Consider the following 27,192-nt stretch of genomic DNA (forward strand, 5'->3'; position numbering starts at 1 on the left):
TGGTGATAACCTGCATCAGGTGGGGAGGGCTGCGAGAAGGAGGAGGACGTGGTGCTAGACAGCAGATTCACACTGTGCAGAGCATTTTTCTTTTGTAAATGGGAGAAGCAGACTCTACAAATACCACATCTCAGAGAAGACCAGAGTACAATGAGATACAGACCCTCTCACCATCGGACAGATGCCTAGAGATAAGGTTCTGATGCAAGCCCGTTTTAATCCTCATTTCCTTATGTAAGGAGTAAAGCTAATTGTATAGTTACATTTTAAAATGGCTATTTTTCTTGAAGCAAATACTTCTTGGTATTTGGCAGTGCAGGTAAACAGCAACATATATTTGTAATGAAATACCCTTATCTAATCAACAGAGTCTGATTGCAAGTAGGCAGTGGATGTGAGCAGACCAACAAAAGATGCCAGCAACGTCACACCTATTTGTTATATGCTGTGCTATGTTAGATTACATTACACTATATCAAAAGCCTTACAAAGAAAGCACATTAACACCGTAGCCGTTATTCAGAGAAACGAAATGGTCAGAAAACTGACAGAGATACTGTGAATTTGAGTTACCCCGCTGTTTTTATTGCATTTCTACAAATTTAGTTTAAATGGAGAATAACATGCAGAACGTCTGTATTCGTTTTTTTCTTACATTTGAATGAGTAATGTTAGCACCAACTCTATATGTCTGGCGTTAGCCAAGATCTTTTGTTTTTACTAAAATTACATATATGATATACTTTCCTATTTGGGCTTTCTGCCAGCTCTCTTCATCCACTGGTCTATCGTTTTCTCATTCAGCATCTGTGACAGCATTCCGCCCTTTCACAACCAGCACATTTAAACAAAGTAGTTCCCATCAGTGCCAATGACTACTATGGCAACGTGTGCCTTTTGAGACCAAATGTTCAAAAATAAATATTGCTTTTAGCCACTTGTTTTTCCGATTGACGAGAGTCCGTCAGTTTCCCCGACAATACAGTTTTGCAATAACAATGACAATGCAAAACAAGCATTGACAAGGAAAAAGATTGGCAAACAACGCCAGAACTATTGGTTTTGTCAATGCTTTTTGTTGGTGCTAACCTGCAATTTGTTAATGCAGTGATAGCACATTACTTTCAAGAGGAAGGATTTTCTGCATTTCTAATCTCCTCAAAATGAGAACGCAAAATAGATTACTCGCCAGGCAGAATGATAATCTGATTCTATAGAGTTCGCAATTTTTAAATGGCGACCCTCCTTGCTGAGAGTTTTAGGTTACATGCTCCAGAGCAAGTCATTGTAATCCCAAAAAGATCTACCACCAAGGTCCGCCTGTCTGAAAGATGAAACAATCAGAAGGCAACTAGAAGGCTGCAGAACTAGTCAAGGAGGATGTTTCTGGATTGCATAAGAAACAGCAATCCTTTGTCAACATAGCTCAAAGATCCAGGCATTTAATGTTTAACATCATCTCTTCTGATCCAAAGCCAATGAAGGCATTTTAGAAGAGGTGACAAACGGCCGAATTTGTTCACTTTCAGCATTTACTCTGGCAGCTGTGCTCTAAACACAATGAAGGTCCAGGAAGCATTGGCTCGGAAGATCAAGGCAAGGCGAGATGATACAAACACATTTATGGCCATGAGAGAAAAAGAAAGTGTATTTCATCTTCTTATAATTCCACCGAGATTGTTAAACTCCTACCTGCGGCAAGCAGGCCCATTTGGAAGGAAATGGAGGACAGAACCTACTTCTCTAATGGGGAGGCTTTTGAGTAAGCAGCATCTCAGAAGTTCAAAGCATTTAAGCGGTATTCTGCCCATCAGTAGTATCAATTGCCCATTCTACCCTGTCTCCCGCCTTGGTTCATGGCACAAGCAATAAATGTAATGACATGTTTCTTTTGTACCACAAGCAACAGATATCTAGGTGAAGGTGCACTCCCATACTTGTGAAACTGTGAATGCACACCACCATGCAACATACACGGTTCACATGGTTTAATTTGGAATCAATGTAAATTATGCCTTAAGATTCAACAAATCCCACAATCCTTCCCTATAAACTCCACAGATTGAACAGTGGACAGCTAGAGCTGCAGGAAGGGCCTGTGGATGCTACGCAGTGATGGCAGGACTCGTAACAACAAGATCCCGGCCAAGCGCTTTTGTGTAAGGTTACCAGATGATCCATGTCACCAAGGACACTACTGTCCAGTCCCGGAATTTTATTTAACAACCCAGTGTATTCTTGGAGTTGCAGTCCTGATTCACCAATTGAACCAGTTACACTGAATTTCCAGATAACAGTAGTTTGTTGAAGGGAAGATTGAACTGGAGTAAGATGTCCCTGACAACATGGTTCTATTTCGTAACCTTAATCTTGAGAATATTAGATCCAGAATGCTTAAAAGTAATACAGTTAGGTGCAGGTTCGGTGTCATGGTAACAAGTTAGTGACGAGACCGATTGCACCCAACTGCATTAAATAATGTTCAAATGTCAGTGGTGGGGAGGCAAAATGGCACTTGCATTGGCTCGGACTTGGCGAATCACTTTTCCTTGGCATTGAAACGAAGCCTGATTATCAAGACTTCTGAAAAACAAGAAAAGGCCAGACGTGCCATATTTAGATAAAGCACCACACGTAATAACAGAGATTATTATATATAAGCAATGTTCAAGGCAGACAGGAAGATGGAAACATATGTTCCAATCACAGTTAACAGTCATGCAGCTTTCCAGCATACTCTTGAGTTTTTAAATCTGTAGTACGTCACTGAGGCTTGCTGCTTAATGAGGGAGCCCCAGGATTTGGCACCATTTGGCATCCACTAACGTCTGTGGGGTTGTTGTGTAGTAATGCTCAACACACATAAGTATGGCATCTGGATCTGGTTTTCTCACTGGCATGCAATTTGGCTTTTGCATGCTGGTTTACTCAATGAAGAAGAGAGAACTACAATGACCATGGTGCGGTGGGATGCAAGCTTGAGGGTCAGGCATCTATCTATAATGCCATCGAGGATGTACTGATTTGGCAGATGTCTGTTTGGGGCTTGATAAGGGTAGATCACAGGGCCTCCGTGGTGCTCTCCTTGGAGCAGCCAACACCGTGCTGGATGTAACGGAGGAGCTCTTTGCGATTGTCCAGGATGGTGTCAAAGCTCTCTTGCAGACGATTCTGCTGGTCCACCACTCTCTGCTGGAGACCTCGGATCCAGCGCAGAAGGGCCAGCCGGCGATACATCGTCAGGTGAACCTGATGCTTCTCCTTCTCCTGCCGCTTCAGCTTCTCTTTGTCCTGCAGCTTCTGGAGGGCCTCGGCCAGCGATGGGAGGTAAGCATCAGAGTCAGATGAGGTCTCGGCGTCTGCTTCAATAAGTTCATTGTTCTCAACCAAAGCTTTTTGATCATTCAGAGTAGTGCCTGCAGGGAGATTCCAGGTGTTCAGGGTGATGCTGTCGGGGCTGTCAATGCTGAGGGAGCTGCTAGCATACCCGTTGTCCTCCATCGGAGACCCAGCCCAGTCCTCACACACTCTCACTGTGTCTTCGGCAGTCTCGGCATCTTCCTCCACAATACTGACCTCTGCCCCTTCAGGAGGGCTGCGGACCTCCTCTTCGGATGAGAGACCAATGCCTTCTGATCTCATGGCCTGTGAGAGGTCCTTCAACTTGTGTTTGACTCTCTGTTTCTGGTTGTCATCTGGGGAAGACGTGCTCTCTCGTTCCCCGGCCTTCTCCTCGGCCTGGGCCTTGGCCAGGTTCCAGTTCTTGTTGCGGTCACAAGCCTCATCCACAATGTTGAAGTTCTTGTCCTGCTTCATCTCCTTCTCACTGAGGAAGGTGTTCCCGGCAGTGGGCTCCCACTTCACTTCTTGAAATATCGACTTCTGGGGCATGTTGGACTTGTGAATGGCAAGCATCTCCCTCAGTGCTAGCAAAGAAAGGAAAGATAGTGTTAGATAAGTATATTAACCATCTGTACTGCACACATGCAAGCTTCATTTACAGGAGAGAAGATAAATGTTTTGCCAGCGTACCACAGAACCCTTCAGTCACCAGGAATAAAAATGCCTGTCCGCCTAGAGCAGGCCATAGAAACATTTCTGATGGTTTTGTTGTCCAGTGCATTTAACTGTACCGCAGGTCAGAGCATCAGTCTTGTGTCCTGAAGTGCCTAGTTGCTTTACGTCTTTACCTTCACCTCTTGAATACCTGCCCTGGAAACTATTGTTCAATAAGTGTTGCTTTGTCCTACTCCAGGAAGCGTGACTTCCTTGATAGGGACCTAGAAGGCGACACACCGCAGTTGTGTAGTGTATTTGTTGGGAGATTAGTCATGTTTGCCCACGATAACTGTCAGTGTTAGGGATAGGTGTCAAAATGCAGGCTTTCTGTCGGAAGCTCTCCTAGCAAATATCTGGGGAGGGGAGTGTGAGAAAGTAGCCTCTTTCTAGCCTTGTTACCCCCACTTTTGGCCTGTTTGTGAGTGTATGTCAGGGTGTTTTCACTGTCTCACTGGGATCCTGCTAGCCAGGGCCCAGTGCTCATAGTGAAAACCCTATGTTTTCAGTATGTTTGATATGTGTCACTGGGACCCTGCTAGTCAGGACCCCAGTGCTCATAAGTTTGTGACCTATATGTATGTGTTCCCTGTGTGATGCCTAACTGTCTCACTGAGGCTCTGCTAACCAGAACCTCAGTGGTTATGCTCTCTCACTTCTTTCCAAATTGTCACTAACAGGCTAGTGACCAATTTCACCAATTTACATTGGCATACTGGAACACCCTTATAATTCCCTAGTATATGGTACTGAGGTACCCAGGGTATTGGGGTTCCAGGAGATCCCTATGGGCTGCAGCATTTCTTGTGCCACCCATAGGGAGATCTGACAATTCTTACACAGTCCTGCCAGTGCAGCCTGAGTGAAATAACGTCCACGTTATTTCACAGCCATTTACCACTGCACTTAAGTAACTTATAAGTCACCTATATGTCTAACCTTTACCTGGTAAAGGTTGGGTGCTAAGCTACTTAGTGTGTGGGCACCCTGGTACTAGCCAAGGTGCTCCCACATTGTTCAGGGCAAATTCCCCGGACTTTGTGAGTGCGGGGACACCATTACACGCGTGCACTATACATAGGTCACTACCTATGTATAGCTTCACAATGGTAACTCCGAATATGGCCATGTAACATGTCTAAGATCATGGAATTGCCCCCCCAATGCCATCCTGGTATTGGGTAGACAATCCCATGATTCCCCGGGTCTCTAGCACAGACCAGGGTACTGCCAAACTGCCTTTCCCGGGGTTTCACTGCAGCTGCTGCCAACCCCTCAGACAGGTTTCTGCCCTCCGGGGGTCCAGCCAGGCTTGGCCCAGGAAAGCAGAACAAAGGACTTCCTCAGAGAGAGGGTGTTACACTCTCTCCCTTTGGAATAAGGTGTCAGGGCTGGGGAGGTGTAGCCTCCCCCAGCCTCTGGAAATGCTTTGATGGGCACAGATGGTGCCCATCTCTGCATAAGCCAGTCTACACCGGTTCAGGGATCCCTCAGCCCTGCTCTGGCGCGAAACTGGACAAAGGAAAGGGGAGTGACCACTCCCCTGACCTGCACCTCCCCTGGGAGGTGCCCAGAGCTCCTCCAGTGTGCTCCAGACCTCTGCCATCTTGGAAACAGAGGTGCTGCTGGCACACTGGACTGCTCTGAGTGGCCAGGGCCAGCAGGTGATGTCAGAGACTCCTTCTGATAGGCTCCTTCAGGTGTTGCTAGCCTATCCTCTCTCCTAGGTAGCCAAACCTCCTTTTCTGGCTATTTAGGGTCTCTGCTTTGGGGAATTCCTTAGATAACGAATGCAAGAGCTCATCAGAGTTCCTCTGCATCTCTCTCTTCACCTTCTGCCAAGGAATCGACTGCTGACCGCGCTGGAAGCCTGCAACACTGCAACAAAGTAGCAAAGACGACTACTGCGACCTTGTAACGCTGATCCTGCCGCCTTCTCGACTGTTTTCCTGGTGGTGCATGCTGTGGGGGTAGTCTGTCTCCTCTCTGCGCTAGAAGCTCCGAAGAAATCTCCCGTGGGTCGACGGAATCTTCCCCCTGCAACCGCAGGCACCAAAGAACTGAATCACCGGTCCTCTGGGTCTCCTCTCAGCACGACGAGCGAGGTCCCTTGAACTCAGCAACTCTGTCCAAGTGACTGCCACAGTCCAGTGACTCTTCAGTCCAAGTTTGGTGGAGGTAAGTCCTTGCCTCCCGACGCTAGACTGCATTGCTGGGAACCGCGTGTTTTGCAGCTACTCCGGCTCCTGTGCACTCTTCGAGGAATTCCTTTATGCACAGCCAAGCCTGGGTCCCCGGCACTCTAACCTGCATTGCACGACCTCCTGAGTTGTCCTCCGGCTTCGTGGGACCCTCTTGTGCAACTTCGGGTGAGCTCCGGTTCACTCCACTTCATAGTGCCTGTTCCGGCACTTCTGCGGGTGCTGCTTGTTTCTGAGTGGGCTCCTTCTCTTGCTGGGCGCTCCCTCTGTCTCCTCACGCAATTGGCGACATCCTGGTCCCTCCTGGGCCACAGCAGCATCCAAAAACCCTAACCGTGACCTTTTCAGCTAGCAAGGCTTGTTGGCGGTTTTTCTGCATGGAAACACTTCTGCACGACTCTTCACGACGTGGGACATCCGTCCTCCAAAGGGGAAGTTTCTAGCCCTTGTCGTTCTTGCAGAATCCACAGCTTCTACCATCCGGTGGCAGCTTCTTTGCACCCACAGCTGGCATTTCCTGGGCATCTGCCCACTCCCGACTTGATCGTGACTCTTGGACTTGGTCCCCTTGTTCCACAGGTACTCTTGTCAGGAAATCCATCGTTGTTGCATTGCTGGTGTTGTTGTTTCTTGCAGGATTCCCCTATCACGACTTCTGTGCTCTTTGGGGAACTTAGGTGCACTTTGCACCCACTTCTTAGGGTCTTGGGGTGGGCTATTTTTCTAACCCTCACTGTTTTCTTACAGTCCCAGCAACCCTCTACAAGGTCACATAGGTTTGGGGTCCATTCATGGTTCGCATTCCACTTCTAGAGTATATGGTTTGTGTTGCCCCTATCCCTATATGTAACTATATGTCACTATATGTGACTATACATTGTTTGCACTGTTTTCTATTGCTATTACTGCATATTTTGGTATTGTGTACATATATCTTGTGTATATTTGCTATCCTCATACTGAGGGTACTCACTGAGATACTTTTGGCATATTGTCATAAAAATAAAGTACCTTTATTTTTAGTATATCTGTGTATTGTGTTTTCTTATGATATTGTGCATATGACACTAGTGGTACTGTAGGAGCTTCACTCGTCCCCTAGTTCAGCCTAAGCTGCTCTGCTAAGCTACCTTTTCTATCAGCCTAAGCTGCTAGACACCCCTCTACACTAATAAGGGATACCTGGGCCTGGTGCAAGGTATAAGTACCCCTTGGTACTCACTACAAGCCAGTCCAGCCTCCTACAGGGAGGATCAATACCTATGGTATAACCTCCAAGCGGTGGGAAATATTGATTCCATTCAACTGACAGGCAGAAACAAACATGTGCTGATGCTGCTGAAAAGGTTGAAGTATATTTGTGACAAAGAGGAAGCATACATGACACTACGCCATGCCAATTCCAAGATTGAAAGTGGCTCATTTGTACAGACTACCACTGAGCACACTCCTCTTACTAGAATGCGTGTTAGCCTAAATATAATCCCAGTACTATGCCCATCTGAGATTCTGGTCATTAGTCTGCTTGTGCATAAGTGCCTGGTATCCATTTTAGGTACCTTATTCCCTGTGCCCTAAAATGGCAGTTGAAAGAGGACAACATTAATGGGTGTGTGCAGCTGGGGATCGCTATCCTGAACAGTCCCTGCATACAATGAGCCTTGGGGGATGTTCACCCTGACTACTCAATTTGTTATATAAATAAGTGCAGGGGCCCCAAGTTTTTCTGTGCAGCCTATTCCCAGCACTGCCAACTGAATACAAAATAAAGAACGGTATGTAAGTATAGATTTTCTATATCTAATTCAACATATATGTGTCTTGGTGATGCTACAAAAAATAAAGCAAGCAGTTTTTTTTCCTGTGGCATCCGTTTCTCACAAGCTTCTGGCTTACTTAGCTTTCCAGTGCTCCCAGGAAAACAAGCATTGGCATTTGACAGTTGTACAGCTTGTCCACGCGAAACCGCTGGCCATAAAAACTTCAAACCTATTGGCTTTACCAACAATTTCATTTCTGGGTTGTCATTTGGGTTTCTCCAATTTAGGATTATTAGGAATTTAACAGCAGTTGCCTTATAGGGATGTTTAGTGCCGATTGAAACTTTGAAAGGTATATTATTGTATGAGGTTCACTTTCAATGAATAGTTTGCTTGATGTATTTTGTGGGTCCTAGTCTGTTACCTTTTACCCTGTTGTGTCTTTCTGTACAAAAAGTAAAATGGTATCATTTAAGTTATTAGTGATAAAAAGGTGATGTCCTTTATATTCTAGTGTATTACTACTTGTGCTCTTTGTATTATATTTTTACCTTAGCCTTTCAAATAAATAAGTTTATATACAAAAAAAAATTAATTAGTGTTCCATGACCAATAGTCCTGACCCCTTGGTACACCACCGTAAAAAACTGTAGTCCAGAGATTTTCGTTTTTGATTTGTGTTTCTGTATCATTAGAGAAGTAATTTAGCTTGGGTAGACATTGATGATTTTTTATAGAGATTTTATTTTTAAATGGTGGATGTCTTGCAGTGCTGATGTAATATTTCAGGAACCATGAGACCTATATACTTCATTTTGGTGTCAAAACATAGGTTTTGGGGGTCACGTTGTCTTACAGAAACAGAAACTAAGTCCTCAGACCAACTTTTCCCCCATTTTCCAAAATGGCGGCTCTGTAATTATGTGTTTTAGCCATCATAATGATAATTAATTTTAATATTGTTTTTGTTTCAGGTTTTCCGTTGATTCGAATTCGTAAATATGAGTGAAGCAGGTGGTAGCAGAGGATCTTTACCATCTGACAGTGTTGCTAACTACAAAATCTGAGGACTCCTTCAACATCGAAAAATTTGTCATATGCCAAACTAATTGGAAAGAAAAGCTAACATTAATTGCGGTTAGACAGAAGAGAGTTAGAGATGCTGCAGAAAAACAGTAAGATGAAGTTCACAAAAGATTGAAACTGATGGGTGAAGAGGATCAAATATTTTATCATCGTAACAACAAGTGCTACAAGTCGCATACAATGGAAAAAAGCCTGGAACAAAATTGTGAAAAAATAGCAGAAACCAGTGAATCCCAACAAGATTCCGAGTCTTCTGAGAAAGGGACGACAACCAAACCCAGTGCTTATCCACTTAGAAGATTGATGGCTACCCCTCATCCACCTCTAACAACTGATCAGAAAGCAGAGGATCTTCAATGTGTTATCTGTGGTTTAGCCAGAACAGGGTGAAAGGGATTGATGAAAAAACTAAGTACAGAGTATGTGAGTCTCAAAGGGCAAACATGTTTTTATCTGCAGCTATTTTTTTCCAAGATGACGTTTTCAGCTGAGAAGCTGATCTAAACAGCGAGGTGAATGTATTTGCAGGAGATTTGTATGTCCACCTGAACTTCATGCATGCATACATTAAAAAATATGAATGTACAATGAGCTCCCAGCAGCAACATAATCACCAGCCTTCAGTTAAGTTTGCATTCTTTGAAAAAGCAAATTAAGTTTTAAAGCCACTGTTGAGTGCTGGCTATGGGTCCACACTCAGTGAAATCAGAGAAGTAATAGTCAACGTTGATGAAACTGTATTTATCCATAATATTGAAATTAAGATTTTTCTCGTGAGACTGCACAATGACAGAATTTGTTTTTCTCAGTCTAACAATAAGAATGAGCCGCTTATGGTGTTATCAGCTGATTTGACTCCTGACATTCTTGCTGCTAAAAATAAGATCAAAAGATGCAGTAAAATCAGCAGGAACCATTTTAAGCAACATCCTGAAAGATTTCAATTTTGGACTTAATGACAAATTTCGTGATGCCCCAGAGCTCTGCAAATCATTAGAGTCAACATGTGTGCCTGATGTTGTCTTAACATTTTTGACATCATTGTTTTATATCAGCAGAGCAAAACTGTTGCAGACTAACGTTCTTGAGCTTGGAACAGAAGCCAACAACATTGATGATGGCTTTGAAGATATAATCAAAGAAGTGGAAGACAATCCCATGAACCAACAGGCTAATGCTGTGCAAATGTACTTTCTTTTGCAAATCATGTTTTATGAATTACGTCACCGCAAAAGGAAAACTCTGCTACACATAATGACTGCCCTCGCAATCTATGACAAGTGCAAAAGTGGAAAACTAATCACTTTAATGAATAGATTTGGTGTATCAACAAGTTATAATGACATAGTACGGAGCAGGAACTTGTTAGCAGCTCATGCTGTAAAATCTTGTGACAGCACACCACTTCCAAGTCACTTTACCAGGAAAGGATTTACAATTGCTGTTCTTGATAATTTTGATTTTAAAGATAGCTCTTCTTTGTCTGGAACATCCAGCACACATGACACTGCCATGGTGCTTTTTCAAGAAGTACCAATTAAGTAGGTGCTGGAAAACAATCTGTGTCAGCTTTAGGCATAAAGAAACAAAGTTGCTAACTTATAAACCAACTGCCTTGCCAACATTTGCAAAATCAGTACAAGTCATCAACATCACTACAAGCCATCAACACATCCCAGTCTATCAGAAAGTTTCAAAGTGGCTGAGGACATGGATCTTCTTCTACATGATGCTGCAGTCCGCAAAGCTGATTTAACTGAATTTATCATATCTTTTATTCAGTGCGAACTGAAGGATGAAGAAAAGCCAGTTCCCTTCATGGGCTGGAATTTATGCTCATATCTCCCAGAATACCGTCCCACTGAAGAAGGTTGGGCTTTTACCAGTAATACCATCTCCATTCACAAACTACGCAACAGTATCCACAGCTCTAAAAAAATTCCAAAATATCTGTGCCCAGCTTGAATACCAGCCTATCCTGCCAAATTTCTGCAATGAAGGTGTTTTCCGTATTGTAGCTGACATTTTTATGAACAATCCTGTAGAATGTGATGATCTTTAACCAATGATGGGCATTTCCCACATGACGAATGTTGCATTGCGGTGTGCACTAAGTTATCTCAGTGACTGTGGCATAGACAATGCACTTTTTGAGGTTGAAAACTGGTTCAGGTCCTGAACTCGCCCCTCACGACCGCAGCACCAACCTGCTGCCTTCTGCCTCTGCCCCATGACCACGCTGCCGTCTGCGTGTTCGAGGCCCTCCTCCACCCGCAGGCATCCTCCTGCGCCTCATCCCTGGTGGCTAGTGGGCTCACTTGACCCGAGTGCCGCTTCCGCCGTCCCGTAAGATTGTTTTTCAGCTTTTTTCCGCTTTTCTGCGCCTCGCCGCCGGCGCTTTTTGCCCCATTGTGCCCCCCTGATTGCTGTCTCCCCGATCGTATTTAATCCCAGTATTGTGTCCATATTGTGTTTTTTCCTGCATTTGTGACTGTTTTTGCCCGATTTCTGTGCCTTTCGCCCCTTGTGCGCTCCTCGTCCCCAGCCGCTGCTTCCCTGCGGCCCCGCCCCCCTCGCGCCCCCATTTGCCGCTCCCTCCGCCTCCCGCCTCCCAGCTGCTCCTCCCTCCCCCCTCCCTTCTTAATGGCTGGCGCTGCGCGTCGCCAGTGAGCGAGTTCGGACCTGGTTCAGGTCCTGAACTCGCCCCTCACGACCGCAGCACCAACCTGCTGCCTTCTGCCTCTGCCCCACGACCACGCTGCCGTCTGCGTGTTCGAGGCCCTCCTCCACCCGCAGGCATCCTCCTGCGCCTCATCCCTGGTGGCTAGTGGGCTCACTTAACCCGAGTGCCGCTTCCGCCGTCCCGTAAGTTTGTTTTTCAGCTTTTTTCCGCTTTTCTGCGCCTCGCCGCCGGCGCTTTTTGCCCCATTGTGCCCCCCTGATTGCTGTCTCCCCGATCGTATTTAATCCCAGTATTGTGTCCATATTGTGTTTTTTCCTGCATTTGTGACTGTTTTTGCCCGATTTCTGTGCCTTTCGCCCCTTGTGCGCTCCTCGACCCCAGCCGCTGCTTCCCTGCGGCCCCGCCCCCCTCGCGCCCCCATTTGCCGCTCCCTCCCGCCTCCCGCCTCCCAGCTGCTCCTCCCTCCCCCCTCCCTTCTTAATGGCTGGCGCTGCGCGTCGCCAGTCTGCGAGTTCGGACCTGGTTCAGGTCCTGAACTCGCCCCTCACGACCGCAGCGCCAACCTGCTGCCTTCTGCCTCTGCCCCACGACCACGCTGCCGTCTGCGTGTTCGAGGCCCTCCTCCACCCGCAGGCATCCTCCTGCGCCTCATCCCTGGTGGCTAGTGGGCTCACTTGACCCGAGTGCCGCTTCCGCCGTCCCGTAAGTTTGTTTTTCAGCTTTTTTCCGCTTTTCTGCGCCTCGCCGCCGGCGCTTTTTGCCCCATTGTGCCCCCCTGATTGCTGTCTCCCCGATCGTATTTAATCCCAGTATTGTGTCCATATTGTGTTTTTTCCTGCATTTGTGACTGTTTTTGCCCGATTTCTGTGCCTTTCGCCCCTTGTGCGCTCCTCGACCCCAGCCGCTGCTTCCCTGCGGCCCCGCCCCCCTCGCGCCCCCATTTGCCGCTCCCTCCCGCCTCCCGCCTCCCAGCTGCTCCTCCCTCCCCCCTCCCTTCTTAATGGCTGGCGCTGCGCGTCGCCAGTGAGCGAGTTCGGACCTGGTTCAGGTCCTGAGCTCGCCCCTCACGACCGCAGCACCAACCTGCTGCCTTCTGCCTCTGCCCCACGACCACGCTGCCGTCTGCGTGTTCGAGGCCCTCCTCCACCCGCAGGCATCCTCCTGCGCCTCATCCCTGGTGGCTAGTGGGCTCACTTGACCCGAGTGCCGCTTCCGCCGTCCCGTAAGTTTGTTTTTCAGCTTTTTTCCGCTTTTCTGCGCCTCGCCGCCGGCGCTTTTTGCCCCATTGTGCCCCCCTGATTGCTGTCTCCCCGATCGTATTTAATCCCAGTATTGTGTCCATATTGTGTTTTTTCCTGCATTTGTGACTGTTTTTGCCCGATTTCTGTGCCTTTCGCCCCTTGTGCGCTCCTCGACCCCAGCCGCTGCTTCCCTGCGGCCCCGCCCCCCTCGCGCCCCCATTTGCCGCTCCCTCCCGCCTCCCGCCTCCCAGCTGCTCCTCCCTCCCCCCTCCCTTCTTAATGGCTGGCGCTGCGCGTCGCCAGTGAGCGAGTTCGGACCTGGTTCAGGTCCTGAGCTCGCCCCTCACGACCGCAGCACCAACCTGCTGCCTTCTGCCTCTGCCCCACGACCACGCTGCCGTCTGCGTGTTCGAGGCCCTCCTCCACCCGCAGGCATCCTCCTGCGCCTCATCTCTGGTGGCTAGTGGGCTCACTTGACCCGAGTGCCGCTTCCGCCGTCCCGTAAGTTTGTTTTTCAGCTTTTTTCCGCTTTTCTGCGCCTCGCCGCCGGCGCTTTTTGCCCCATTGTGCCCCCCTTATTGCTGTCTCCCCGATCGTATTTAATCCCAGTATTGTGTCCATATTGTGTTTTTTCCTGCATTTGTGACTGTTTTTGCCCGATTTCTGTGCCTTTCGCCCCTTGTGCGCTCCTCGACCCCAGCCGCTGCTTCCCTGCGGCCCCGCCCCCCTCGCGCCCCCATTTGCCGCTCCCTCCCGCCTCCCGCCTCCCAGCTGCTCCTCCCTCCCCCCTCCCTTCTTAATGGCTGGCGCTGCGCGTCGCCAGTGAGCGAGTTCGGACCTGGTTCAGGTCCTGAACTCGCCCCTCACGACCGCAGCACCAACCTGCTGCCTTCTGCCTCTGCCCCACGACCACGCTGCCGTCTGCGTGTTCGAGGCCCTCCTCCACCCGCAGGCATCCTCCTGCGCCTCATCCCTGGTGGCTAGTGGGCTCACTTGACCCGAGTGCCGCTTCCGCCGTCCCGTAAGTTTGTTTTTCAGCTTTTTTCCGCTTTTCTGCGCCTCGCCGCCGGCGCTTTTTGCCCCATTGTGCCCCCCTGATTGCTTTCTCCCCGATCGTATTTAATCCCAGTATTGTGTCCATATTGTGTTTTTTCCTGCATTTGTGACTGTTTTTGCCCGATTTCTGTGCCTTTCGCCCCTTGTGCGCTCCTCGACCCCAGCCGCTGCTTCCCTGCGGCCCCGCCCCCCTCGCGCCCCCATTTGCCGCTCCCTCCCGCCTCCCGCCTCCCAGCTGCTCCTCCCTCCCCCCTCCCTTCTTAATGGCTGGCGCTGCGCGTCGCCAGTGAGCGAGTTCGGACCTGGTTCAGGTCCTGAGCTCGCCCCTCACGACCGCAGCACCAACCTGCTGCCTTCTGCCTCTGCCCCACGACCACGCTGCCGTCTGCGTGTTCGAGGCCCTCCTCCACCCGCAGGCATCCTCCTGCGCCTCATCCCTGGTGGCTAGTGGGCTCACTTGACCCGAGTGCCGCTTCCGCCGTCCCGTAAGTTTGTTTTTCAGCTTTTTTCCGCTTTTCTGCGCCTCGCCGCCGGCGCTTTTTGCCCCATTGTGCCCCCCTGATTGCTGTCTCCCCGATCGTATTTAATCCCAGTATTGTGTCCATATTGTGTTTTTTCCTGCATTTGTGACTGTTTTTGCCCGATTTCTGTGCCTTTCGCCCCTTGTGCGCTCCTCGACCCCAGCCGCTGCTTCCCTGCGGCCCCGCCCCCCTCGCGCCCCCATTTGCCGCTCCCTCCCGCCTCCCGCCTCCCAGCTGCTCCTCCCTCCCCCCTCCCTTCTTAATGGCTGGCGCTGCGCGTCGCCAGTGAGCGAGTTCGGACCTGGTTCAGGTCCTGAGCTCGCCCCTCACGACCGCAGCACCAACCTGCTGCCTTCTGCCTCTGCCCCACGACCACGCTGCCGTCTGCGTGTTCGAGGCCCTCCTCCACCCGCAGGCATCCTCCTGCGCCTCATCCCTGGTGGCTAGTGGGCTCACTTGACCCGAGTGCCGCTTCCGCCGTCCCGTAAGTTTGTTTTTCAGCTTTTTTCCGCTTTTCTGCGCCTCGCCGCCGGCGCTTTTTGCCCCATTGTGCCCCCCTGATTGCTGTCTCCCCGATCGTATTTAATCCCAGTATTGTGTCCATATTGTGTTTTTTCCTGCATTTGTGACTGTTTTTGCCCGATTTCTGTGCCTTTCGCCCCTTGTGCGCTCCTCGACCCCAGCCGCTGCTTCCCTGCGGCCCCGCCCCCCTCGCACCCCCATTTGCCGCTCCCTCCCGCCTCCCAGCTGCTCCTCCCTCCCCCCTCCCTTCTTAATGGCTGGCGCTGCGCGTCCGCGCAGCGGACGCGCGCAGCGGGCGCGCCAGAGGCAAGCCCGTCTGCGCCCGTCCGCGCCTGTACCGCGCCCAGCGCCACCCCCCCTGGTCCTCGCGCCTCCCGCGCCCACTTCTCGGCCGAAGAGCTCCGCGCCCTCAACCCCGGGCCCTCCACTGAATGCTTCCGGGCAACCCCGAAGCTCCTCAAGACCTGGCTCTTCGACCGCTAAACAGCCTCTCCACCCCCCCCCCCCACCTCAGCACCTCGAAACCCTAACGGGTACATAGCGCGCTTTATAAATACTATGATTGATTGATGATTGATTGATTGATTGAAATGTTTGGAGGCAAAACTGTCCAGTCAGTATGGATCAGAACTCATTATGTCCGTTTGTTACAAGGTATGCTCTTCGTATCTGAGGCTATAAAAACATTGCATTGAATTGGAAAGCCTGAAAACCAAGTTTGTGGAGAAATGTTTTACACATGATAGCTCTAGTGAAAAACTTGGTACATGCTGTTACATGCTGTTCAGGAAAGTGATTGGAAGCTGCACGTGAAGAATGTGGAGTCACTAATTACTGTGTTTCGCTGTTTCTCACCACAAACTTGTGGGAAAGAGAGGGGGACGTTTTAATGAACATGTTGACAGCCTTCTTCTTGACTGAGCCTGTGCGACTACACAACTTTGTGACCAAACAATATGTGGATAACAATATAAAGACATGTCTACTAGATGTCCTGGAATATCGATCGAAACTATATGCAGAACTGAAGCAGGAGACATTTGTATTGAAAGAGAAAAGGCTGTTTGACATAATCACTAAAGCTAAAGTTCCACACGTTAATTGCCATAGTAATAGTTTCATCCAGCCAGCTACTGCAAAACAGGTTACAAAGAAACAACCTTTGCAAGCACATAGAGAGATGGATGTAGCAAAAGAAAGGGGAGAATTTATCAAGAACATTCTGTTCCATGATCTTCTTCCAATGAACACATTATTTGATGGAGATGCTGATACCAAACCAGTAAAGCACAAACTTGTTCAAAAGCTAGAAAAAAAAACTTTGACCTCAAGAATTTCAGTTTGAAAAGGTGTCCTCATTGAAAACCGCTGTTGTTGTGGACTACACCTTAAAATTGTGAATGGTCAAGATTTCAGCCATGCAAAACTTCAGAGAGGTTGTTCAGACTGTTCTACAGATATCAAAGTCAGTCTGCACCTTGCAAGAACTGCACATTGTCTTTGACAGTTATCTTGAACTATCTGTCAAAGAATATGAGCGAATCAGGCGAATGTCTACAAGTGGAAAAATTGACCTTGCTTGCATCAAAAATTTGAAACCTATACTTGTGCAACTTGATAAAATCTGGTCATCAACATCAAACAAGATGAAGTTTAAGATGCTTACTCTCAAAACATTGCTGATGCTTCAGAGAACACTGAATTTCAATTATTGGAAGTGGAATGGTTGTCAATGAGGACTTGGTGCCTCAGAAATATATTGAAAAGGTACAAGCCATATGGTTCAAGAACTTAACAGCAAATTGGAGGAAGCTGACCTACGTGTTGTGCCACTTGAGTAGACTGTTCAAAATGGTTCCAATTGAGTCACTGTACTGTCAAATGACAAAGATGTTTTTGTTGTGCTACTTAAATTTGTTGTAATGTTCATACGTCAAGGATTGTCAGAGTTATGGAGATGTTATTGAACAGGCGACAAAAGACACTCAATCCCACTTCATATTCTGTACAGGAAACTTGACCCAGAGAGGCGCAGTGTTCTTATCAAGGCACATATTCTTATGAGTGATTACACTATGAGCAAAATTGGAACAAAGCTTGGTGCTTTAACTGCTGAACCTGTGAAGTTTCTCAAATAATTTGCTGGGACAGAGGAAGAAAGTGACTTGAAAGACGTAGATAAATATCTTGTGCATGTGTAGAAAACGAGTTCTGACTGTCACACATTTGATGATCTTCGGTACAGTGGTTCAAGAGATCATTCCCGCTAAGTGACCTTCCACCGACGTCATATTCTATGCGTGCACACATTAAAAGAGTGTTCTACTTGATCAGAAAATGTTTAAATGCTTTGGATAATGCATATGTAGAGAAAGATTCATGCAAATTTGGTTGGGAAGATATTGATGGGGAGTTAAAACCTGCAAAATTTCTAAAGTCTCTACCCACAGAACTTACACGTACATGTACTTGCAAAACCTTTGCTTCAAAATGATGTCGCTGTTGATATGCTCTTCTCAAATGTACCACGAGCGATTGCCAAAACAAATAAATAAAGTGAACTATGAAATGTGTCTAAAGCAAGAGTGAAAACATTATTCTGTTTTCATATTAGGATCATAAACATTGTTTGGTGTATACATAAAAGGAATAAAAACCATTATTATTTGTTTAATTTCTATATATGTCTCTTCTTCCTCTATTATAGCTGCCATTTTGGAAAAAGGCAGAAGGGTTGCTCACAGGAGTTATTTTCTGTCTCTATAAGACTGATTGACCCCCAAAACCTATGTTTTGTCACCAAAATGAAGTATATAGGTCTCATGGTTCCTGAAATGTTACATCATAACTGCAAGACGTCTGCCATTTTAAAAAATGTGGCCTAGAAAAAAATCAACCCGTTTTAGCAATGTCTACCCAAGCTAAATTACTTCTCTAATGGTCCAAAAACACAAATCAAAAATAAAAATCTCTGGACAACAATTTTTTACGGAGTTGTATCGGGGGCCGGGATTACAAAGTATAAAGTAAAACTGTAATAAAACAGAGCAGAAATGCTTTGCTGTCACAATTCGACCAAAAAAGTGGAACCTCTTATCTGATTAAATAGTAATTGGTGTGTTCTGCAATTCTCATCTGTATAGCACTAACTTACATTACTCTGGCATATTGGTCTGTTCTCTGTCTGGGTTGCTCATCTTACGGCTGCAGGAAAACCTTTTTGATAGTGTATGTTGTGTTGTTGGTGTGTGTATGTGTGTGTGTGGATAGTAGAACGTTTGTTCAAAGTTAGGTTTCAAAGTGATTTTGTCAGAGTAAGCATGAAAGTGAGTCTCAGAAGATCTTTGTGCAGATTTATATCTTCTATTTATGGATAGGTGTGCCAAAGAACTTTCCATTGTTCTCTCATTTTGGAGTCAGGCGTGCATTGCTCACCTAGAACATAGAGTTGTCTATACAAGCAGCACACTGAAAGCTTAGTTCTTCTGCTGTGGGGTGTGCATAAGGATGCATTCATTTCATGCAAATTTCATCTACATGTTTATGGGATGTTTGTGTGGTTGGAGACAGTGCCAATGGGTTGGCAGCACTTTGACAACTGTATGGCTTTGAAGCCATGGTATGTGAATGATCTTGGGAGAGTTATATCTAGCGTGTGCAATTTGTCGGTGAGATTGCAACAATTGTGAGTGGTTTTGTTGTTGTATCTAGAGTGTTGTTGGGTGACTAATGAAAATCCAAGTACGGCATGTCACAATGTGTTGGGGACTATTTATAGTGTGCTGGTTGAGATGATGCATTGTGAGTCTTAGGTGCTCTTGGTATCAAAATGTAGCTATCCTCTAATCCACAACTCTGTGATGTTAGGATTTACCTCTTCAAGGGCGAGTGTTCAACCCTGGATAAGAAAAGCATGGTAAGCATGACAGACAAACAGTGCAAAATAATGATTTCAGAATCTTCACAACAAGGTTACAAGAGGTAGAAAAAGGTGTAGTCTCTGGCCTCTGGATGAATGCATCTCCAAGCATCAATTAACCACATTTCCTGGAATATTTATTTCAAGGGTTTCGTGAAGCTTGCAGTGGGTGTATGTGTCGGGTGGGAACTATCAATAGTTGGGTACGAGGTAAGGTTAAAATCACCAAAGAGAATAATCTCTCCCTCAGCATATCCCACCAACTGCTGAAGCAAAAGTGCACAAAGGCCGCTTGGGCAGTATTAGGGGCATATATTGTAGCAATCTTGCAGGGACTGCTTTCTATTGTACCCTTCACCATTAGAAATCTACCATCCCTGTCAGATTTGGAAGCAGAGGGTTCAAAGGCAAGAGAGGAGTGAAAAAGTAGGGCCACCCCATTATGTTTAGTAATATGGGAAGATTTATACACTGTGGGATACCTCTTATGCTGGAGCCTGTGATATTCACGATGTTGAAGATGGGTTTCCTGCACAGCCACTATATTGTATCTCACATCCAAGAGGTATTTCCATATTGCCTGTTGCTTGGCAGGAGAATTGAGACCCCTCACATTCCATGTCAGTGTGACTAACACCATTTAAATCTATCACAGTTGGTTTTACCTTGTAACCTCCCTTCCCCACCCTCCAAATCTCCCCACCCCTCTCTATTCCCACTCGGGACATCGGATAATGAATCCTGTATCTTTGTTTCAAATATTTCCCAAACGGATCACTCATGATAAACAAGAAAATATTACAAATTTGAAAATTCAGGAACTGAAATCCCATAGATAGTCTTTCCATGACATAACAATATAACATAATAGGCGGTCTGGTCAGTACCCGCCTCCGCCCTCCTAACGGATGATAATATAAGTAATGCGTAGGTGTATCAGAAAGGTGATTAACTGTAGTCAGGTCATAACCCTTTCCAAAAAATGCTCAGCTCCCCCATGTGTTGCCGACCTTACTGACTCCCCGGTGCCCAAAAAGTCTCCCCTCCATTGCCCAGCTCATGTGATGCACTTAATCAGGGCCTGGAAAAATGGATCAAGAAAAGAGGGGATATCATCAAGAGTTTCCAGTAACTCAGTTGGTCACAGTTCACTCGGGGAAGTCTGAAGCTTCTCAGTTTCCCTTCTTTCCCTGTTTTTTTATAATGTCGTGGGGAGTGCCATGCATTTTTTTCTCCATTGGTAGTGGGTTTTATATGGTTCGCTCCACTAGTTTCCCCCTGGTGGGTATCGTCGAGTAATGAGAGGCCCAGAAGAGTTGCTGCCACCTTCACCTCAGTAAAGTGGTGCAATTTATTTAAATAGGAGAAAGCAAGGCCAAACCGAAACGTTCATTGATATTTCACCTTAATCTTGCTGAGTTCTTCCGTCACTGGTCTAAATTGAAGTCTTCTTGCTAATGTGGCAGGCGCTATGTCTTGGTTAAGCGAACACATCGCCCCCTAGAAGGAGATTGTTTCTGTTTTCTGGGATGCTTGGAGGATCACCTCTTGCACTTTAAATGAATGTAGTTTCACCAGGACATCTCTAGTTCGACGTCCTTCCCTCAGCGATCGAGGTCCCACCCGGTGTGCCTTCTCCACTTTAATTTTTGCTTGCGGATCTCCTAAAGGTTCTGCCAAAAGACCCAGGACGAGAGCCTCCAGATCCGACCACTCCACTCTCTCCTCTAGATTCCGGAGGCAAATGTTATCTCTCCTGAAGCAGTTTTCAAGATCTTCACAATTTAAGAGGGTAGTTTGTAGGAGGTCTCGAATCTGGTTGGAAGATTCCTCCAGTTTTTCTATGCAATGCTCCATAGCTTGGCATTTTGTTTCCAGGTCCATTGTGCGTTCTCTCACTGAGTCCACATCCTACCGCAACGTTGTGAGTATGGTGGTGAGGTCAGAACGAAGAATCTCCAGGGAGCTAGCCATGTCCGCTTTTAATTCTTCACACAATTCTTTCTTGAACTCCTGTAACAAGGCCAAAAGGTCTTCGTCAGGTCCATGGTCTCTCGTTCTGGTTGCATTGGTCGTGACTCCCTGGCCTCCGCCGGTTGAAAGTAGTTGGATACTCTATTGTGCTGTTTTTTTGGGTGGCATATAGAGCAGTATCTGATCCCTGCTTATGTTGAGGTAAAAACGTCGAGGCCAGAGTGGATGTAGCCTCTGCCCTGTCAGGTAGGTATGCAGATTACACCTCAAGTTTCTGATTTCAACAATGTTCAATCATTCCCCTGTAGCAACTTGCCGAGGGGAGGCGATCTCGTTATGGAGTGATGTATCCTTTGAGTATGCTCGATCACTGAGGGGTGGGGGTTCCCATCTTGAGGTCTTTCAGGTTCATGCTGTCATCAAGTCCACGATCAGCAGTGCAGGCCACGCGAGTTAGGGATCCCACATGTCTCTGATGTGAGAGAAGGGTTCCTTCTACCGACCAAAGCTTTTAACCCCTTCGCTGCCAGGCCTTCTCCCCCTCAGGTGCTAAGCTTTTTTTTGGCTATTTGGGGCAGTTCGCCCTTAGGCCCTCATAACTTTTTGTCCACATAAGCTACCCACACAAAATTTGCGTCCTTTTTTCCAACATCCTAGGGATTCTAGACGTACCCAGACTTTGTGGGTTCCCCTGAAGGAGACCAAGAAATTAGGAAAAAAGGGATGCAGAAGGAGGCTTGTGTTTTTTCTCCTTTTTGGTGACAGAAAGTTCTGGAATCTGAGAGGAGCCACACATTTCCTTCCACCCAGCATTCCCCCAGGTCTCCTGATAAAAATTATACCTCACTTGTGTGGGTAGGCCTAGTGGCCGTGACAGGAAATGCCCCAAAACACAACATGGACACATCACATTTTCCCAAAGAAAACAGAGGTGTTTTTGGCAAAGTGCCTAGCTGTGGATTTTGGCCTCTAGCTCAGCCGGCACCCAGGGAAACCTACCAAACCTGCACATTTTTGAAAACTAGACACCTAGGGGAATTAACGATAGGGTGACTTGTGAGGTTCTGACCAGGTTCTGTTACCCAGAATCCTTTGCAAACCTCAAAATTTGGCCAAAGCAACACTTTCTCCTCACATTTCGGTGACAGAAAGTTCCGGAATCTAAGAGGAGCCACAAATTTCCTTCCACCCAGCGTTCCCCCGAGTCTCCCGATAAAAATGATACCTCACTTGTGTGGGTAGGCCTAGTGCCCAAGACAGGAAATGCCCCAAAACACTATCTGGACACATCAAAATTATCAAATACAAAACTACCTGTTTTTGGGGGGGGCACTTGGGTTTTTGGTCCTGGGCTCAGCAGCCATCTAGGGAAAACTACCAAACCAAGACATTTCTGAAAACTAGACACCCGAGGGAGTCCAGGGAGGTGTGACTTGCGTGGATCCCTCAATGATTTCTTACCCAGAATCCTCAGCAAACCTCAAATTTAGCTAAAAAATCATTTTTTCCCATATTTCTGTGTGGGATCACCGCACCGGGACAAATTTCCTACCACCCAACGTTCCCCTCAGTCTCCCAATAAAAATGATACCTCACTTGTGTAGGTGGGCCAAGTGCCTGTGACAGGGAAGAGCCAAAAACATGTTGAAATTGAGGGGGAACCAAAGCGGGTCCAAAAGGGCAGTTTGAAAAAAAACATTTTTAGGCTGACAAGTGCAGCAGAATTTTTATCGGTATAAATGGGACAATGTTGGGTGGTAGGAATTTTGTGGATTCCTGCAGATTCCGGAAGGTTCCATCACAAAAATGTGGGGAAAATGTGTGATTTCCACCAAAGTTGGAGGTTTACAGGGTATTGTGGGTAAGAAAATGGTGCAGGGTGCATGTGAAGCACACCACCATGGAATCAACCAGATGTTTCGTTTTCAGATGTGTCTGGGTCTTGTGGATTTTTCTACATGTCAGCGTCCCAAAGTCAAAAAAGTGCAGCCCTCACCATTCCAAGTGGGACGATTTTGAGAGTTACCAAGCTCTCCTGGCCCAAATGTAAAAGCAAAACCCAAAATAATCAAATGTCTTCTTGCTTGCCGTGGGATAAGATGTTTTATTGTGTGGGGGAGAGCTGGAAGACTGTTACCCCCTTCAGTTGGTAGCCACCACCCCACTATTTTTTTTTTATTCCATGCCATCTAGTAGACTTTCTGCCCTCCCCCCCCGGTGTGTGGATCGGGGGTAATTGCCCCATCAGCCCACTGGTGGCAGAACAACTTTGGCCCCATTTATTTGGGGTGGGGGTATGGCCATACCCCCCTCTCTTATTTTGAAAAAAAATCTTCCCTGGGCTCTGGTGGGCTTTCTGCCCCCCTTGGAGGCAGATGGCCCTTCCAAAAATAGGCCGATCTGAAGATATGGCCAACAGTAATGTGCCTCCATCGGGAGCGACCCTTGCCCAAGGGGCAGCCCCCCCAAACAAAACACACACAGACACACACACCAATCCCTGGTGTCTAATGATTTCTGCCCCCCTTGGAAGCAGATTGGCCTAACATAAATAGGCTGATTTGCCCCCAAGGGGGGCAGAAATGGCCTAAATACAATTTGCCCCCCAGGGGAGCGACCCTTGCCTACGGGTTCGCTCCCCATACATAAAAACAAAAAGTAAATAAAAATATATATATATCCCTGGTGTCTAGAGGTTTCTGCCCTCCCCGGAGGCAGATCAGGCTAATTATATTAGTTTAGGGGGGGGCAGAAAAGGCCTAAAAATATTTTGCCCTCCCGGGGAGTGGCCGTTCCCCTTATGTGTAAGGATGATACAAAAAAACCTCCCTGGTGTCTAGTGGTTTCTGCCCCCAGGGGGGGAAGAAATGGCCTAAAAACAATTCCTTGGTGTCTATTGGGCATTTCTGCTGCCCGATCATCAGAAATGCTTGCAGAGACATGAAAGGAAAGGCCTTTCCTTTCATGTCTCTTCTGGCCCCCTCCTCCCGAGCGGAAGAGAAATGCTGAGCATTTCTCTTCCGCAATCGGGCTGGAAGCATGCTGGTGAGAGGGAGTCTCCGGTCCCTTCAGTGTGCCCCTTACATTTATAATCTTTGAGGCCCCACCTTGAGCGTCCCGGTGGTCACCATCTTGAAGTCAGGCACCGTCACTCCACCGTCCCACTGCCACCAAACTGAGTTCTGCTACTTTGAGCCGATCCTTCCTGCATGCGGTTTAGTCCCTCTTTCTGTTGCCTAAAGAGGAAGTGGTTACACGGTTCCAGCTGAGCCACCGTGCAACCACTCACCGCCCCTCCTTGTAGTAGCTAGAGATGGCAGCCACAGCCTTCCCCGGCAGAGGATCCTCACTGTCTCAAACTCGGCGCAGGAAGGCAGGGCCCACAAACGCTTGGTCTTCGGGTGCCGGAGCGGCTCCAGATGTTCTGACACCCGTTACTGGTGACTCCAGTGTGCATAGACACCTACAGCTTTCATTTTCTTAGTGAAGGCGGGGGAGCTTGGTGGATTAAGTCCACACGACCATGATGGCTGGCCACGCCCTCTTGGAATTTTTAGAGTTTTTCTAGACCCTGTTTTTGTCCAGCCGGTTGTATATAAAGAACTCCCTCCGACGTTGAATCTGCCTTGGTTGTATCATGTTACCAGGCTGCAGTGAGAAAGACAATGATGAAGCATGCCACATTATGAGGATGAGCCTTCCTTACCCAATATACTGATATTCTATTGAATTGTTGTTCCTAGGATGGTGTCTACGTAGGACTCGAATTGTTTCATCACTATCTTTTGTGCTTATGCAACCATTTCAAGGTCTCACTACTGCCACAAACAGCAGCCAACTTTTTTGCCAATAATTAACACAGACAAGGCTTATCTGTGACCAACCACAGCTCTGCAAGCTATCCTGCATAAATCACTTGTGACAGAGCCAGACTGCCACCAAACATCCATACCAGAAACTTAGTGCTACCTGTAACACTTTGATGCCACATGTCGGTGCCATAATACCACAGTGACCACAGCCGCCAGGTCCTTACTGGTGCTTACTCATAATTATCCCCCCACCCTTCAGCACTATAGTGCTTACTGCTTTAAACAACTAAAATTGTCCACCTCTATCTGGCACTGCACACCACCATAAGGTCAAACTGTCATCCTCTAGCACTGCCAGGGCTTTTCTGTACCAACCATCAGTCAGGACCTATCTACCAACATTCACCACTGCCACGACCCAATACACACACTTTCCTGCTTTGATTCTTTACTACCATATGCTTTACTGCTACCAACCACCTTTGCCCATGCCAGCACTTTGCCATTTACCACATACACCCACATAAACCTGCAACCACATGCATCAATGCCAGGGCCTTAATGCCACTGATCATGTATGCCTTATCCTTACTGCTGCTTCACATCACTTTAGTAACATTGGTCTGCCATCAATCACCACGGCCTTCCTTCCTACTGCGTACAACCTTATGGCCTCATTGCCGTCAGCCACCGCAAGGAAGCCCTTTAACTGCATCACAGGCCAACTCAAGCCCTCCCCAGCAGCCAAGGGCGTTACTGCCACAGCCAAGTAACAGGCGGATAGGCGCTGTACAAAACCCCTGCCATGAACATACCGTTACGTAAAGGCCAGGACTCAGGGTTGGTGCCGAACACCGCCACTTCGCAGAAGGTTTAGAACTGCTAGGAAGGCCCACTTGAGCGACACACAACGTTCCTCCTTAGGAGGAGACCCTCCTTGTCTTCACGTAAGGCATTTATCTATAGAAAAAGATGGTTTCTAAGGATCGACCCTGATGTCCGTCGACACGTGCAGAAGATATGTATATATTATATAATAATAATACAGCAGAACGTTCAGAGCTCGCGCGCACCTACGCATGTGCATACAGGAAGCACCATGTACACTATTCACGCCAAATGAAAAATGCAGTTGACGTCATAGAGCACAAACATGCGCACACATCATGGCATGGATGTGTGAATATAATACACCGCACACACCTGGTTCTCAAACTCTGATGTAGGCAAAGAGCAATAATTTGCGCTGATTTACGTGCAGGCGCGATATCACCTACTGAAAAGAAAGAGATACACGATCACCTACGTTGATACACAACACGTACCGATAAGCCCTTCTCCGACACACCCACATAACTAACATACATACACATACATGCTGCACCAGTTCACCTTCTGTGTTTCATATGACTCGTCCTGTGGTCAGTATCCCTCCGCCCCGGGCAAAGGTGGGGTCTTTAAACGCAATCCCGGCCCAGGAGACACTTACCCTCCAGCAATGCCCCTTCTGGATCCCCGCTGCCCTCTCTTCCTCCCCGGTCCCCTCAGCCTCCTCTAGGTGCAGGTCTGGAGAGGAAACGGTAACCACAACAACAGCGCAGGAAGACGTCAGCCCGAGCTCACTTCCTTCCTTCCCAGCATCTGGGAGAGGCTCTGTACATCAACGAGCAGGGGAGAGCTTCCGCGTGGAGGGGAGATGCTGCTGTGCAGGAGAGGGGGTAGGCGGTTCTGTGCGAGGAGAGATGCTGCTGTGCAGGAGAGGGTGTGGGCGGTTCTGTGCGAGGAGAGATGCTGCTGTGCAGGAGAGGCGGTGGGCGGTTCTGTGCGGGGAGAGATGCTGCTGTGCAGGAGAGGGGGTGGGCGGTTCTGTGCGGGGAGAGATGCTGCTGTGCAGGAGAGGGGGTGGGCGGTTCTGTGCGAGGAGAGATGCTGCTGTGCAGGAGAGGGGGTGGGCGGTTCTGTTCGGGGGAGAGATGCTGCTGTGCAGGAGAAGGGAGGGGAAGCGCTGGTGTACTGGGGAAGGGATGATGCACTCTTCTGGATATAAAAGACGGGCTTCAGTGCTGCACGGTCACCGAGAGAGGCTTCTCGGACATAGGTCCTGGCTCCTGAACGTGTAAAGGAGGTGTACGGCACAGTACTGCAGCAGCTCCCTGCCAGCACCGCCCCGGTTGCGGAAATTTCGTGCCAGTAAGTGCTCGGGCGTGTTCGGACGGTGACTGCAGCTCAAAAGAACACTCCGGTAATTGAAAAGCGTGTGCATATAAAAAGAATAATTTCCTTATAATATCCGTTTTACACCAATTTGTTGCTTGCAGAGCGTCAAATTTTCCATGGAAGTGGAGTCAGTATTTGATTAAT

The 27,192-nt window shown here is 47.7% G+C and overlaps 1 protein-coding gene across 2 annotated transcripts; it reads right to left on the reverse strand.

The window, feature by feature from the left end:
• Positions 1-563: 563 nt before the first annotated feature.
• C3_1H1orf216 (chromosome 3_1 C1orf216 homolog) lies at positions 564-26,941 on the reverse strand. Of its 2 annotated transcripts, none has more exons than XM_069223819.1 (2): positions 26,321-26,941; positions 564-3,926 (listed from the first exon to the last, which is right to left on the reverse strand). In XM_069223819.1, exon 2 carries the CDS (start codon positions 3,913-3,915, stop codon positions 3,061-3,063), a length of 855 nt encoding a protein of 284 aa, XP_069079920.1. In that variant the 5' UTR covers positions 3,916-3,926; positions 26,321-26,941; the 3' UTR covers positions 564-3,060. The 2 variants fall into 2 exon arrangements, with proteins under 2 accessions (XP_069079920.1, XP_069079921.1); XM_069223820.1 differs by having other exon boundaries at positions 26,224-26,367.
• Positions 26,942-27,192: the final 251 nt, after the last annotated feature.

This window comes from Pleurodeles waltl, chromosome 3_1 (genome assembly GCF_031143425.1).
Source record: "Pleurodeles waltl isolate 20211129_DDA chromosome 3_1, aPleWal1.hap1.20221129, whole genome shotgun sequence".
Classification (NCBI taxonomy): domain Eukaryota; kingdom Metazoa; phylum Chordata; class Amphibia; order Caudata; family Salamandridae; genus Pleurodeles; species Pleurodeles waltl.